Raw genomic sequence first — 15,420 nt, forward strand, 5'->3', positions numbered from 1 at the left:
ACTGCTTACCGGACACAGGGTTTTTTGGGGGTGATGAAAATGTTCTGGAACTAGAGGTGTGTTTGAGCAACACGCTGAATATACTGAACGCTTCTGAACTGTTCACTTTAAAATGACTATGTTGGGGTTACACCAATTTTACCTCAAAAAAAAAAAAAAGGGCAGAAAAACACACTTTAAGAAATTAGTAACTTGGGTGCCTGGGTGGCTCGGTTAAGCGAATGCCTTCAGTTTCGGTCATGATCCTGGAGTCCTAGGATCGAGTCCCGCATCAGGCTCCCTGCTCAGTGGGTAGCCTGTTTTGCCCTGCTTCTCCTGTCCTCTCTATCTCGGTCTCGCTCCCTCCAATAAATAAATTTTGAAAAAGAAAAGAAAAGAAAAGAAACTAGTAACTCAATAATCAAATTTCCCATTTCTCGCTTATCCCTCACTAGCCCTCCACCACCATAATTTCATGGACCACTAATGGTGACGTCATCTTTCTGTGGTGTGATAACTATAGCAACAGCCACGTTTTTATATTCCCTGTCACGGTAAATTCTAGCTTTTGCTGGAGTTGTTTTGGCCTCTATTTCCCCTTCTAGATGATATCTCTATATTCTAGCACCTTCTACAATGCTCATAATATAGAACCTTTAATAAACATGTTTTAATTTTGTGTAGTATACTTACAGTATATAACAGAGTTATTTTTTTAAAGATTTTATTTATTTTTTATTTGAGAAAGAGTGAGAGAGTGCATGAGAGAGGAGAAAGTCAGGGGAGAAGCAGACTCCCCGTGGAGCTGGGAGCCCGATGCGGGACTCGATCCTGGGACTCTGGGATCATGACCTGAGCTGAAGGCAGTTGCTTAACCAACTGAGCCACCCAGGTATCCTGGAGTTATATTTTCTAAAGAAAGAATATCATGTCAAATTTAAGAATAAGTCAGTGGAAGAATTTCCTATGGGCAAGTGCTTATCATGGGCAGAACCAAGACTGTTTCACTTTGTTGCAGGAACTTGACGCTTAGGGTATTTTTGAGTCAATTTCAGTGGTAGAACACAAGACGCAAGTCCAATTATGTTGCTTTAAAGGGTATAAGAAGATTAGTAAGGGAAGGTGAAGGGCAAGGGAGTAAGGAAACCACGAGAAACTGGCAGACACTAATTTGTTTTCATCTCCACTCACAATTAATGTAAAATTCGTGACGCATTAAAGAAGGGAAAAAGCACTTAAGTACTCACAAACGATAAAGAGGAGCAACCAAAGGTCACAGACCTCTGGTGATATTTTCAGGGGTCAAATCTGCCAGTTCTCAAATAAGGTTCTTCTTTAAGTGATTCCACAAAACAGAACACAAAGGGGCCCCAAAATAAAATGGTGGTTTGTCTCAGGAGAGCCACTCTCTCTGCACTGATGAAGCGAGCTTCCTTCAGCAGCTCTTCCTTTCTGGAGCGGAAGCAGAGCCACACAGTGTGCCCCGAAATCTACACCTCGGACGGGCCGAAGAGCAAACAGCGTTTTGAGTGGGAGTTTTCATACTATGATCGTTTTCCACTGAGGAAAGGGAGACAGCATCAAGTAAACTTAAAAAAAAAAAAAAAAAAAAAAAGAACTACGCCAAATTGCATTTCAAAAAGTTAGGGCTTAGACCACATAGGAAATACTGCCTTTCTTTCCAATGTCAGAAAGCCTACTGTATCCTTAGGAAGTCCACCGCGCTGGGGGACGTACGAAGAGGCAGGGGGTACGGACTCTGGAATTCCACACTTGCTGGCAAGGAGGTCACGGTCTAAAAGGCACCATTTACCCTCTATTACGAATTAAAAATGAAATCAAAATGAGAATGCTAACGGTCCAAGCTCACATACTATAGCTTTCCTGAATTAATCTGCAGCATGAGGTCAGGAAAACAATGTTTCCAACACTCAGCCTTGGAAATTTACAGGCACTTTGATAACTCCGTGGTTGGCTGCTGCTTCTGTTACCATGGAAACAGACTGCTAAAAATGGGGCATGTTTCTTTAAACTGATCATACCTTCACACAAATTCCCTTCTCCTTTTTGTCAAAAGTTGGAATGAATTTAAAGTATGCTTCTCGTGGTGTGACAACGTGATGTCAAGCCAGGGGCCTGACACAGATCGGCAGGGATGACATTAGTCGGTGGCAGACGTACAGAAGGATATTATACATATATGCATTTTAAACATCTCTTTTGTTAAAAAGTGATGGAAATAAAGTACACAGTGGCATAAAATCAAGTGTAACACAAATAACAGGCACTTCAAAAGCAAAATCAACCACTTAACTGCTTCATCACCAGCAAAGTGAAGAGGTGAAAACAATATTCGATTTTTTTCTTTGAGACAATTGATTTCTAATCTGTAGGACGATACTGGCCCTGCACCCAAACTTCTAGATTTCTTACCGCCTATGGTTCTGAGAGAAGATACTATTTTTCTTATTTTGGGGGCAATCAGAAATTCCATACTCTACTGCCGCATCAGAATTTCAGTGTGTAGCTCTAGGTAAAGGTGCTGACTGGTAAAAACTCCTTCCTAATTCTTCTAAGATGGGAGATGTATGTGGCATAAAAGATTCTGAAATGTCTTAACGTAAAAGCCCAAGGCAGCCTCTCTGAATAAAAGCATAATTCACAATGAAACAGGAAAGCTGCAGAATATTATTTACGTCCGATTAGCAAGTGCTACTTTTTTGAGGTTCCCTTTTTTTTTTTTTTTAAAGATTTTACTTCATTTATTTGACAGACAGAGATCACAAGTAGGCAGAGAAACAGGCAGAGAGAGAGGAGGAAGCCGACTCCCCGTGGAGCAGAGAGCCTGATGCAGGGCTCCACCCCAGGACCCTGGGATCATGACGTGAGCCGAAGGCAGAGGCTTTAACCCACTGAGCCACCCAGGCGCCCCTTTTTTTTGAGGTTCCTGATCCTGACTTGATAGCTTGGCCTTTCTGCCCACTGTGTGGATTCAGGAATGGGACTGATACACACACACGCGCGCGCACCTACCTAGTTACCCGTGTACAAACACGCACACAGGAATCTGCTCACCAACACAAGAGAGAATGGAGAAATGGGCTGACCTGTGTGCTGTCCTCGTGTCACAGTGACTGCACATGACTGTGCAGAGGAAGGCACGAGGTGCAGCCCGTCAGCAGGCCAATGGACTAGCGTGGGGTGGGGAGGGAGAGGCATGCTGGGAGAGGAGAGCGATGGAGGGACAGAAGCACAACGTGCTTCTGGACAAAGGGGTCCGGCCTCCCTCATGGAGAGGTGTGAGTGGGTGGGGGGAGACTGGGAGGCAGCTCTACGTCCGTCCGCTTGAGTGAAGACCCCCGTGAAGGCCGTATTTGAGGAAGGGGATGCAGGCAAGGGTGATGGCCGTGGTGAAGCAATGCTGTGGGTGAGAGAAAGATTTCTGAGGTCGAGCTGACAGATCTGGTGACAGGACCTGGTGGCAGGTTACGAGGCGGAGATCAGGGAACAGTCCCATTGAGGTTCCCAGCAGGAGCCAACGGGTAGACAGAGGTGCCCTCAAAGGTGATGGGGAACTGGAGGAGTCAGTTTCCTGGGAAAAGGAGGCCCGCTGGAGCCGTCAGGGACGTAGAGGCCTGTGCAGGTCTACAGCACATGACAAGGGCTGTCCTGCGTGCGTGTCACCCTCCCACTGGACCACAGCACACATGGGTTTCTCCTGTGTTCTCTGTTACGTGTGTGCAAGTTTTACCGCCTATGTTATCGTTTAGTTGCTCACTTTTTAGGCTGTGAACTCCCTGTATGTTGGCACGACGCTGAGTACACTCAAATTTCTGCACAATGCAATTATTTCTAATAAAAAAATTAAATTATATAACTTCATCTCAAAAAGAGCACTCACCCATTTTTTTTTTTAACACTGAATCATGCCTGGGAAGAGGGATCTTTTTACTTTTCCTTCATACCTATATGTTATTTTAATTTGTTATAAGGACCACATCATACGCTTATTTTTAAAAAATGTTAATTCGGTGACACCTCACCATACAACACTTTCGATTTTGTAGAACACTGATAGAACTCGAAGAAAAAAAAAAAATTCCCAGAGGAATCAAATGAGATGTTGCAAAACTCAAGTGCTTTTTGCTCAGAGAAGGCTTTGTAGCTTTCTTTATTTGAACTGCCCATTTGTCCCTCTCTCCCACCACAGCTCAATAAATGTATTTTGGTTGAGGACAGCACAATCACAATCTCACTACTCCATTTTGTTACTTTGTTGCTTACTTCACAGAAACTTAGAAGCAGCGTATCAGAAAAGGGAGAACTGCCAGGTTTTGGCAAAAACCAAACCATAAATAACAGTGCTAGTCATCTAGTAATCATCTAGGGATCATTCTGTGCACGGATGAGTGATTTTACACACCTTGACAGTGCCTTAAGGCACCAATGCATCCCACAGGGGGTTATGAGTTCATAACTGAATTATAAGTTATATCTGAAGGGAGGAGTTCAGATGACACTGTTCAAGAAGGCAGAGAGGCAGCTAATACTCTTTAAATACCTGTTGCAGAATATTAACGTCCACGACATGCAGGACACTGGGCTGAGATACAAAAATGATCCACGTGAGGATTCCACCCCCAAATCATTACAGCGTAAGCGTGAAGACAATACACGTATGCGTGTCACAGTGGCAGAAGGTAAAAGGTGAAGAAGAGATGCGGATGGAGTTACTCAGAACATGCCTGGGAGAGGGAAGTGTTTTCAGGTGATAGCGTCCAGCGACGTTCTCCAGGAAATGGCACCGGGGCCGAGTTTTCGGCGACTCTGAACCTGCAAAGCTGGGGTGAGAGGAACGTGGTGGGCAGAGGCGTGGAGGGGGAAGGGTACGGCAGCGCTGTCTTTCACGGAACTTTCCACACTGACGAAGTGTTTTATAATCTGCACTGTTGGGCATGGCAGGCACGAACCACGTGCGCCTAATGTGATGACGGAGCCGAATTTTAAAAATTTTATTTCATTTTAATTATTTTAAACAGCCACATGTGGCTAATGAACAGCGCAGGTAGTACATCTGAGATCATTTCCAACACGTAGAAAAGTCTGGGTGGTTTGGTAAAGGTATTTGTTTAATCTGTTTTTCCCCAGGCTGGCTGGCTCAGAAGACTTTGGAAAAATAGGCACCTTTTTCTTAAAAAGGCCTACTACGGCCACGTCCCAGCACACCACGTAAACCTACTCCGCTGTTTACTATGCAGGCTACCACAGACTGTCACGTACTTTATCTCAAGGGTTCTTTACCAGCCGGGGACAGAAGTGGGAATGTGGCCCCCCATTCTGTAACTCTTCCCCCTACTCCCACACCCATGGGCTGTGCAGCACAATGAAAAGCCCAGACTCCCCAAGTCACTTCTCAGAGGACAGCTGACCAGGGCAGCAGTCTAATCCGCTACACACCCACATTGTGTGTTCTGTGAATGCTAGCTCTCTTGAATTTGGATACTGGTTATTTTTTATAGAGTGTAAACCAAGTTTTATATTCTATAACGCAAACAGGTACCTATCTGTTTCTAAATAAAACTGTTTACATTTAAAAAAAAAAAATCTCTTGCTCTGTGCTGAGCAAGAGATGCCCTCTGGTTAAAACATTGAGTTCTGGGGCTGTTTGTTAGAGCAGTAAGTATTAGTCAAAGTAAAATAACACACAGCCCAGTTCTCTTTCTCGGGTTTTTATTCTCACTGTAAGAGACTTCTTTAAAGTGAACAACCATTTTCCTCTTTAATTATAACTACCTGGTAGCACTGGTGTTATGATTCATTATCTTAATAATAACTCAGATTAAACCACTTATCTGAATTAAATCACCTCAATTTACGTGATTCGCCCTCAAATTTTGTAATTGTTAATTCTTCAGTTGTCAAGTCTGTGATCTCCAATATCCAACTCTAGTTTTAGACCTAGAAATTAAATTTAGATCTCATCCATGTTGAATGCAATTAGAAAATGTTCACTTTCTATTGTGGACAAGTCAAAAGTTAAGATTCCATATTGCTGCTTTGACAAAGTAAACTAGTCTAAGGAGAATTCTCTATCTTGAATTTGATCAGGAGAACTCATGATATTTATTTTTTTACTTAAAAGATTGTATTTGTTTATTTGACGGTGAGCGAGACAGCGAGAGAGGGAACACAAGCAGGGGGAGTAGGGGGGTGGGAAGCAGGCTTCCCGCTGAGCAGGGAGCCCAATTTGGAGCTCGATCCCAGGACTCTGGGATCATGACCTGAGCCGAAGGCAGACGCTCAACAACTGAGCCACCCAGGCGCCCCAAGAATTCATGGTATTTATTGCTATCTTCACCCAAAGCAGCTAATAATCAAATTCTCCCACTACACACATGGATTGGTATTTATCAGAAAGTTGATACAAGCATTAACAAAACTGTGAGGTAACAGGCTTTGTTATCCAAACAATTCTTTGGTATGGGATGACAACTATTCAGAGGCTGTTCACACTTGGAACATTTTCTTCTTAAATTTTCGATAGATATTACTAAATTTTCTTGTTGAGGTGCCACAGAGACTTCTGAAGCCCATGATTATTTGCTAACAGAAGTCTGCTTTCCCCCTAATAATAATTCTGGCTCACTAGCCCTGTCAACAGTAACAGGAATTCTGAAATATCCAAATGGAAGTTAGAAACAGAGCACCTTCTTGAGCCGCGGGCTGGACTGCCAACCCTGACAGTAGACACACGTCAGAAACACCAGAGAGACCGAGCTGTGCCCATGTGGTTAGAACGAAATGGACCAAAATTTAGCCTTCCTTCACTACTGGGAAATTTGCGTTCTTGATATTAAAAAAAAAAAAAAAATCACACAGGCTCTTCTTTCAAACAAACGCAAACCAAGACCAATGTTGCCAAAAAGGAGTGGAGGACTAAAAACGACTGGTGTGAACTATAATGAATATTTCTGGCGTCCCTTAACACAGGAGGCATCAACCACTGGACACTAATATTCACTAGTACATTTGTCTCTTCTGACAAATAGCACAGGATCTAATTAGACTCTAGTGTGTTTGGGTGTTTCCACAACCGCTGCCATATCGATCAACTTTCACGGATTAATACAACCAACGTACGGTCCATGGCCCAAGAGCAGATGAAGCTTCACTGAGGACTGTCCCCAATCCCAGTGTTGTGTTCTACGAGTCTGCTACGCTGACCACTGCAACTCGTCGGCAGGCAGTGACGGTAACACAATTACAGGAGTCCCATCTTGCACAGGAATCACCCGATTTTTATGCCACTCCAAATAAAAAAAAGGGGCTTTCTGCAAAACTTCTCTTATTTTTTTCTGTTCTAATTGAACCCAGGTCTAATCTCTCTTTTGGCATCACTAATGGGGAGGTAACAGATCATCCTTGATATCGACGGGGTTTTTGTTTGTTTTTTCCTCAGCCCTGTCGCTAGCGGAAAACGGGTAGAAATACATTCTGGGGAGGCAATAAAGCAAAACCGTGGTCAGTGCCACCGTCGTGAGTAAGAGTGATTGCATTTCACCATTTCTGCGGAGTGTTTTAAAATATGAACGTTCTCTTCCCTTACCTCTTTATATGTATGAATTTATTTATCTATTTAAAGATTGTATATATTTGAGAAAGAGAGAGAACGAGTGAGCATGGGGGGGCACAGAGGGAGAGGGAGAAGTAGGCTCCCCACTGAGCAGGGAGCCCCACGCAGGGCTCGATCTCAGGACCCCGAGATGATGACCTGAGCCAAAGGCAGAAGCTTAACCGACTGAGCCACCCAGGTGCCCCATGTATGAATTTATGTGATTTTATATGAATTTATATGACAGTAACATACAAAATATTTCTCTATAGCTGTAATAGGGAATTTTAAAAATGAAAATTTAAGTAGAAGGAAAAAGCAACAAAGGGCTGAAAAAAGACAAGCAGAGGGATGACAAAGTGGCATCAAATCGGGCATCTCATAAACAGTATGAAGTACATGTTGCTTCTCATTGCACAAATGTGGAGATTAAAGCTCGAAGCAGTGAACCTGTCCAGGGTCACAGGGCTCCAGAATGGCACGGCTGGGACCCGATCCCCAGCACCTCTCACTTGAGAGCCCACGCTCGGGCCCTTTGGACACTCCGCTATCACACAAGCATAAATGGGAGGCACACAACCCATACGTTACGTAATCATGTCAGCTCTGCTCTGCTGTGCTTGCTGCTCATGCTTCTAGCCTGCTTCCCTATTTTTAATCCTTGCTTCCGTGCTCCTTATCCTACTCTGCGCTTGTGACAACTCTGTTGCTTTCCCTGCTTCAAATGTAAGGTACGAACGGGAACTTAACACCGGGCCATGACTTAAATGATGCTTACATAATTAATTTTTTTTTTTAAGTTAATGATTTAAAAACTTCAACCTCCCTCAGGGACTCTCCAGAACGTGTCCTAAAAACTCCACGGGTATTGATTCTCCTCTGCAGGAAGGCTTGCTGTGAGCAAGGAGAGGCGACCCCATTGTTTGCTTCCTGGCAACAGCTATTTATACTTGATTGTGTCGTTTGTTTGGACCTGGATGTTTTCTCTGCCCATACCCAGAAGTAGTGCAACTCTAAAAAGTCCAACTATTGTTTCTTCTTCTTCTCTTTCAAATCTGTAACAATCTCTATCATCACATTCTCATAGTCTAAATGAGAGAGGGGAAAAAAAAGGAGCAATATCCTTTTGGAAGAAGCTCAAGCTGCTACTGAGGCAGGTAGGTCCAGATGTGCTCTCTGGGTCTCCAAGATGAGCAAGGGCGAGTGGAGAGGTGAGGGGTGGCTGATGGCAGGAGCTGAATGCAGATAAAATGTTACTGTGGGCTTTTGTTTTCCTCCCAAGGAGCCCTACAAAATCAAATTCCAAAGTAACCACGCATTGAGAGGGGTGACCTTCATTATCTCAAATTCAGGAAAAACTTAATCTCCTTCATCTCCAGCTGCTCCAGTAAAGCACATGAACTGGTCTGACCACTCTCCAGTATATGCCACGACAGGGGACGGCACAGCTTGTACCTTTGGCCATTTTCTCGAATCAGTCAGGGAGGTACTGTGCAGTGGCCACCGAAAATAATGGACAATATCCTTAAGCTTATTTTTTGCCTTGTTAAAAGACCACAAGACCAAGCAATGTATTTTTAAAAGCAAAACAAAACAAAACGATGCAACGTGCATTACGACCAATTAAACCAACCATTTAAAGAGATCATTAAGAAAGCACTAGCTACCTTCCTGGTTTTAAACAATAAACCCCGTAAACATGTCAACTGGAAAAAAAATTAATTTTCCCGGAATCATGCATTTGTAAACCTAAAGCAAACAGCGCCCTGAATGCTACTGAAAAGGAAGTGGCCTCTCCTGGGGGTGGGGGTGGGGGCAAAAAAAAAAAAAAGGAAAGAATGAGAGAATATACAAAATGAACCTGGAAAGGTTTCCCTGAAAGGAGGACTGGCCTCCTAAGTCCCCTTCCTGTATTAATTATTGCAAAATCCCTAGAGTTCTATCAGTTAATGAACCGCGAGCTATAAAGAGCCACCGAGAACGGCGTTAAGCTTTCATTTCAAAGAACTTAGAACGTGTGAGGTACACGAGCCAACAGACACACGGCACGGTCAGCAGACAGACACGCTCAGCCTGGCTGACGGGAACACGGATTGGGCGCTTGTGCCCCCCGTCCACAGACACACTGACCTTCCTTGAGACTTTTCTGGTTGCTCCCCTCAAGGCATTCCTTTTCTTTTAATGGCTCGAAATCCCCAGCAGTTAAAATCTCTGGGAAGCCCTGTTGCTGCTTCTTGGAGCTATCGATCATGGTGAGAGGCTTCTGGAGACAGGCAGCATCAAGCAGGAGCGAAGCGCAATATGCCGAGCAGCAGAGACCAGCGCTCAGCACGCTCTGGTCCCCGGTCCCCAGTCCCCGGTTCCCGGATCCTGGGTTCCTCCTCACAAGACCCCGATCGCTGGGCAATTATGTCGTTAAGCAGCCGAAGGCAGCCATTCCCATTCAGTTCCCAGCCTGACCCGCAAATACACTCGTGCTGCTGGAAGCCCTAAACTCTCTCCCACGTTGGGAGGCTGAGCCCCAGAGGCACGATGCTGAAATCCCACCCCTTTTCCCAGCCAGCCCCCTTCCCCTTGCCATTCCAGCTTCCCCCGCGCAAAGCTGGGTACTTCCAGCTGCAGTTTGATGGTCCGAATCATCTGACAAACACTGAGTCAAGCAGTTAAAAATAAATCCTGTAGTTGTTAAAAGAGAAGACTCTGCTGATACCTAAGAAGACAAATTGCTGCCTGTGGTCTCTCGCCGGCTCTCTATAAACACACCCGCAGGCTGTGGAAATACTTTCTATCAGCCAGACGAGCACATTCATTACTCAGTAAGTTCTCCGGCTAAACAAACGGCACAGTCTAGGGCATCCGAAGGAAGCGGGTCTTCTCCCGGCGGAGGGACCGCGCTGCCTAAACAAGCTACCAGCGGCACTGCCTAACGACCCGGACGCTGAACTCCCCAAGTTCTTTTGTGGCGTCCGGCTCCTCCTGGCAGAGCCAGTGCTCTTTGTAACAGGGAAACGTACTGCAATTGCGGCTTTCTGCCGTCACCAGTCCGGACCCGAGCGGCAGTTTCCCTTTGTGCCACTAGTCGGCTGACCGAGTTAACATCGCCATGATTGTTCCGAGGGAAAAATCTCCCCCCCTGTATTAAAGGCAGAGACAGCAAGAGAGCTTCTGTTTCAGAGCCGACTCAACCGGCGGCCAGCCCAAGTTTGATCTCACGTGGGTTTTCGGCCATGGGCACCCCTCCTGCCGGCCACGGACTGCTGTCCCCCCGAACATGAGGGACGTTGTTGGGAGGAAATCTCTAGGGATGGCAACGCCAGGCAAATGCGGAGATAAGTCTGTTTGTAGACCCAGCAAATATATGTCCACCCGTAGCTCCTGCCAAAAAGCAGTTTTGTTTTTTTTTTGAAATGGCTCAAAGTATGCACCTTTGCAAAAGGGTTCCCAGAAAAGCCATGCGAGGTAGTAAGAGCAGTAAATGGAATGTGCTTCCATGAGGGCTACGTTTTGTTCACTTTTTTATAACCGACATCTACCAGAGTGCCTGGAAGACTAGTTCTCAATAAATACTTGTTGCACGATTAAGTAAATGAATTAAAGCAGGAGAAGCTGCAATAGGAAAACTTAATTGTCCAAAATTCTAAAGAAGTCCTCCATCCATGCCCAATAGTTAGTGGTTTTAGATGAAATGTTCTCTAAAGCACATTTTCTCTTCGAAAGAGAAATACCCATACATTTTGAGTGTGCATCTGACATGATCCTTCTGTGGGATGAAGAAAGGCTTACATTTTCGAAGCCAGAAAAGCCCAGTATTGCTGTCCCCACTGAAACACAGATGGGAACTGGATGAAGATTCTGTCCTTTGTCCCTGGTTCCGGGGCTGGTGTGCACTCAACCCAGACTGTTCTAGAAAGATAGTGATCTACGCTTCTCCAGCGTCTCTTGAGAATGGGATTACACAACATGCGACATGGCTCTTGTCAACTGAAATTCCTTCTGAAGCAATGGAAGCCCAGTGCTGGGAGCCCACCCCCCGCGGGAACAAACAGCGCTGAGCTTACCACACTTCTCGAAAATGCACTAGCATGCCCTGTTCCTCCTTTCCGATCCCGAGGCCTCTGTTCTACACTGACTGTTCCTGCATCTCTAAAGGAGGAATAAAAGCATTTTTGAGGACATTCTTTCGGTCAGTCACCTTTTGAGCAGTTTGGCGAAGTTTATCTCCCTTAACCCCTACGAGCCCCTTCTGACCGGGATGATTATTGGTACATTCTAGCCATTTTACAGACCAGGACCAAAGTCACAGAGCAGCTGCGGCAGGTCTGGAGTTCAGCCAGTCTGAGTTCTCCAAAGCCCGAGTCTCTCCCCTACTGCAATGCTTGCTGTCCTCCAGAACATGCTGTGTCTCCAGGCTTTCGTCTGATCTCGGGACAGGTTTTCACAGCAGAGGCCATAACTTTTATGGCCTCCTAGTAATTCTGCTCCTGGTGAGGGAGAAGGAGAGCCAACATAACCCTGCTCAAATGCTTTCATGAAAGCACTTCCACTTTCCCTGAAAGGACAGCAGCAGCGGCCAGCTTTACCCAGCACTTGCAGGGTGACCCAGTCTAAGTGCTTTTCACAAGTCACCTCATGTGTCCTGCGGCCGGGCCTGGGGGTTCAACATCATCATAGTTCACAGGTGAGGAAACCGAGGCCTCGAAAAATTGACTATTTTTGTCAGAAGTCCCCTATCATATACGTGGTGGCCAGGATTCCCAACAGGCGGCCTGGCTCCAGACCCCACATTCTTAATTACTTTGCAAAAATACAACAAAAACAGCAAACCCTAATATTCTCTCTCTCAGCATGCTGCTTTTTAAACACCACTCAACTGTGCTGAGGCCACAAGTTTAAAAACCTGGGTAGATAGAGAACCATACCAGCCACTTCTGGTTTTTTTTTTAGAAAAGAATGGCTGTGTGCATGTGTTGAGTATGTTAAAAAATAAAACAGTTCTCTTTTAAGGATCCTCTGTAAGCTTATTATTTTTGCATCTGATAAATATAAAAAAATTTCAGTAAGGAAACACATTGTCCTGCTGTGGGCTTATACCTAAAGTCTTGTCTCTGTAGTTCTGAGAGAAAAAAGTTAATTTTTTTAGTGGTGAATATTGCCTGAAAGAACATTTATTTTGGTATTTTTAAAAATGTGAAATAATTTCAAATTCACAGAGCATTATTTTCCTGAACCATCTGTGAGAAGGCTCTGACATGATACTTCTTTACCTTAAGCGGTCCAGTGTATAATTCCTACAAACAAGGACACTGTCCTATAAAACCCCAATATAACTGTCAACATCAGGAAATCAACACCAATTTATCACCATCTAATCCAGAGACTCCACTCAAGTTCCACTAATAATCCCAACAACATCCTTTAAGGCAAAAGGATCCAAACCAGGATCACGTTTGGCCCTGAGTTATTTCAAGTCTCTTCAGTATTCCTTCATTTGTGAATAGATCCTCAGTCTCTCTTGACTCTTCCTTCCTTAAATTGTGAAGATTACATACTAGTTATTTTGTAGAATTGTCCTCAGTTTGAGTTTTGTGGTGTGTCCTCATGACCAGACTCCGGTTACGGCAGGTATACCATGGGGCAGGGTGTGGGGGGTGGGCGGGGTGTGTTCTCTGCATTCAATTATGTGGGGCACAAATCCAGTTCGTCTTCTGACAATATTTGTTTTGATGAACAGATTAAGACAGTATTGGCCAAGTTTCTTCATTGTAAAGTTAGTTTTTCTCTTCGTAATGAATGATTTTGTGGGGTCGAACTATTTATTACTTAGGACGGTCACCAAATGGCGACTGAGAAAATTCTATCATTGCTTCTGCGTTCATTAGAGGCACATCTCAGTGTAAGGAGAACCCCCCCCCACCCCGAATGTGGATTATGGCACCTACTTCCATCACTGTGGACTCACGGATTCCTATTTTATTCAGGGGGTGACAGCATGTTCCTACCATTTAGTCTGATGCTCAGATTATTCCAGATTTGACTCGTGGGAGTCCTTTCCTGCTGGCTTCAGTTCCTCTGAGCGCTGGATTACTTTCTGGTACAAGGTATTCCAGGCTCAACTGCTACCTTCCCTGCTCCGCTGAGAAAGCAAGGACGCAGTAGCAGGTGTCCTCATTGCTATGAGGGTGTCCGCGTTCCCAGGCCTCCTCTGTAGGAAGTCAGGGAATATGTCCGTGAGTTTGTGTGTGAACATACACGCACACACACACTTATGGTTCTCTGTATTAACAGATGTAAATGCAGATCTGTATTTAAGTATGTACATCTGGACTTATTTATATACACACGTTGAAAACCATGAGTTCACCCTGATGCCTCCACTTCCAATCCAACACCAAAGGTTCTTTCTCAGCTTCTCTCACGTATTTGTAACCCTTTTCTCCTACAGGGAGAATCTTGTCTCCCATGGGCTCTGCCACCCCACTCGTGGATACCCTGTTCACCCCACTACTGTCACTGCTGTACCAAACCCTATGCAGATGTCTCCTCACCCCAGGCGGGCTCCAAAGCCCTCCCCAGATCGCTGCCCCCACCCCCACAGGGCAGCGGCCTTGCTCACCCCCACGTGATGTCTTTTGGACTGAATTAGGGAGGAAGGGCGCCTGCATTCTCTCTGAGTGAAAGCGGCCCACAGTTACCCCGTGAACTGCTTGCAGTAGGTCTGTCCTTGCTCCATACTCTGTACGACATCTTCAGTGTCATTTGGCTCTGCTGTCACAAGGGACATTTAACTTCAAAGGATAGGTGATTAAAGTCACTTTGGCTAGGGTAAATCTGCTTCCACGGTGTGTGTGTACACACACCCAAAAGGGCGGTTTTCCTATGAAAGAGAGTTCCATAAATCAAGTCAATTTTCCCAGTACTCCAAGCACAGATATTTAATAAGCGTGAGAAAAACTGTATGGCTTGTAGACTAGGAATAATCCAGGAAAGGCTTCAGGGACTCGGAAAAGAAACAAACACGGCTCAAGGGACCTACACAAGAACTTGGCAGTCTCAATATATGCTCACAAAGCTGCTGATAAAAAAGATATGGCTGGGACGACGCTGCACTGGGGTGAGCAGAGACCTGAGAACATCACCAACGGCGCAACGTTTCACCAATGTAAAAGCATCCGAGAGGGACAGAGACGATAATTAGTAACAGCATGGAAACAGGCTACTAAGTATTGAGTTGTGCTTTCCCTGTAGCATTGCCGACACCGGACTGAGAGCAGATGCCTCTTCTTTTCATCTCCTGCATCTTGGTACTTGGAACCGGGCCTTCTAGTAGCCCTCCCGGCAGAGCGGACGCAGGCCCCTGGTGAGGTTGCCTCCACAGGGCCGGAGCCTGTGTCACAGAAGCCATGCAGAGGAGGGGAACTAGACCGGACACATTTAGGGAGAAAAATATCAGTCCAGATTACACCTCAAGTTTTCCCCAAGGGTGCTATATTTTTAGTAAAATATGTATTTGAGCCTTCATTCTCCCCCCTTTTAAAATTATAAAAACACTATAAAAATATTCTATCCTCAGACAACTATTAAATGGTTATGGTAAATCTCAAAAATTTAATAATTATTAAGCCCAACTTAAGAATCCTGATATTGAAACTGTTTTTCGCAAAAAAGGACACAGTGTGAGCTCTGAAATCAGACAGCGTATCTTAAAAGCCCTTCGTTTTTATTCCTTTTTAAATACATGGGTATCAAACTAATACTTCCGATAGAAACAGCCCTACGGAAACCACTGTTTCAGGAGGAGGGACACAGTTTTCTGTTATTCCTAAGAGAAT

At 44.9% G+C, this 15,420-nt stretch overlaps 1 protein-coding gene across 6 annotated transcripts in view; it reads right to left on the reverse strand.

Annotated features, from left to right (window-relative positions):
* The window catches only part of MRTFB (myocardin related transcription factor B), a 185,654-nt gene that overhangs the window by 65,333 nt on the left and 104,901 nt on the right, over nucleotides 1-15,420 (reverse strand). Inside the window, exon 1 of one of the 6 annotated variants that reach the window (XM_045992702.1) lies at nucleotides 9,722-10,062. The exons of the other annotated variants lie outside the window; for them this stretch is intronic. Within the exon in view, the coding sequence (XP_045848658.1) occupies nucleotides 9,722-9,842 (121 nt within the window). The 5' untranslated portion in view covers nucleotides 9,843-10,062. Of the gene's footprint in view, nucleotides 1-9,721; nucleotides 10,063-15,420 lie in introns of those variants that run through there. 6 annotated transcript variants of the gene reach the window in all.

The sequence above is a fragment of the Meles meles genome, chromosome 21, assembly GCF_922984935.1.
Source record: "Meles meles chromosome 21, mMelMel3.1 paternal haplotype, whole genome shotgun sequence".
Lineage (NCBI taxonomy): Eukaryota > Metazoa > Chordata > Mammalia > Carnivora > Mustelidae > Meles > Meles meles.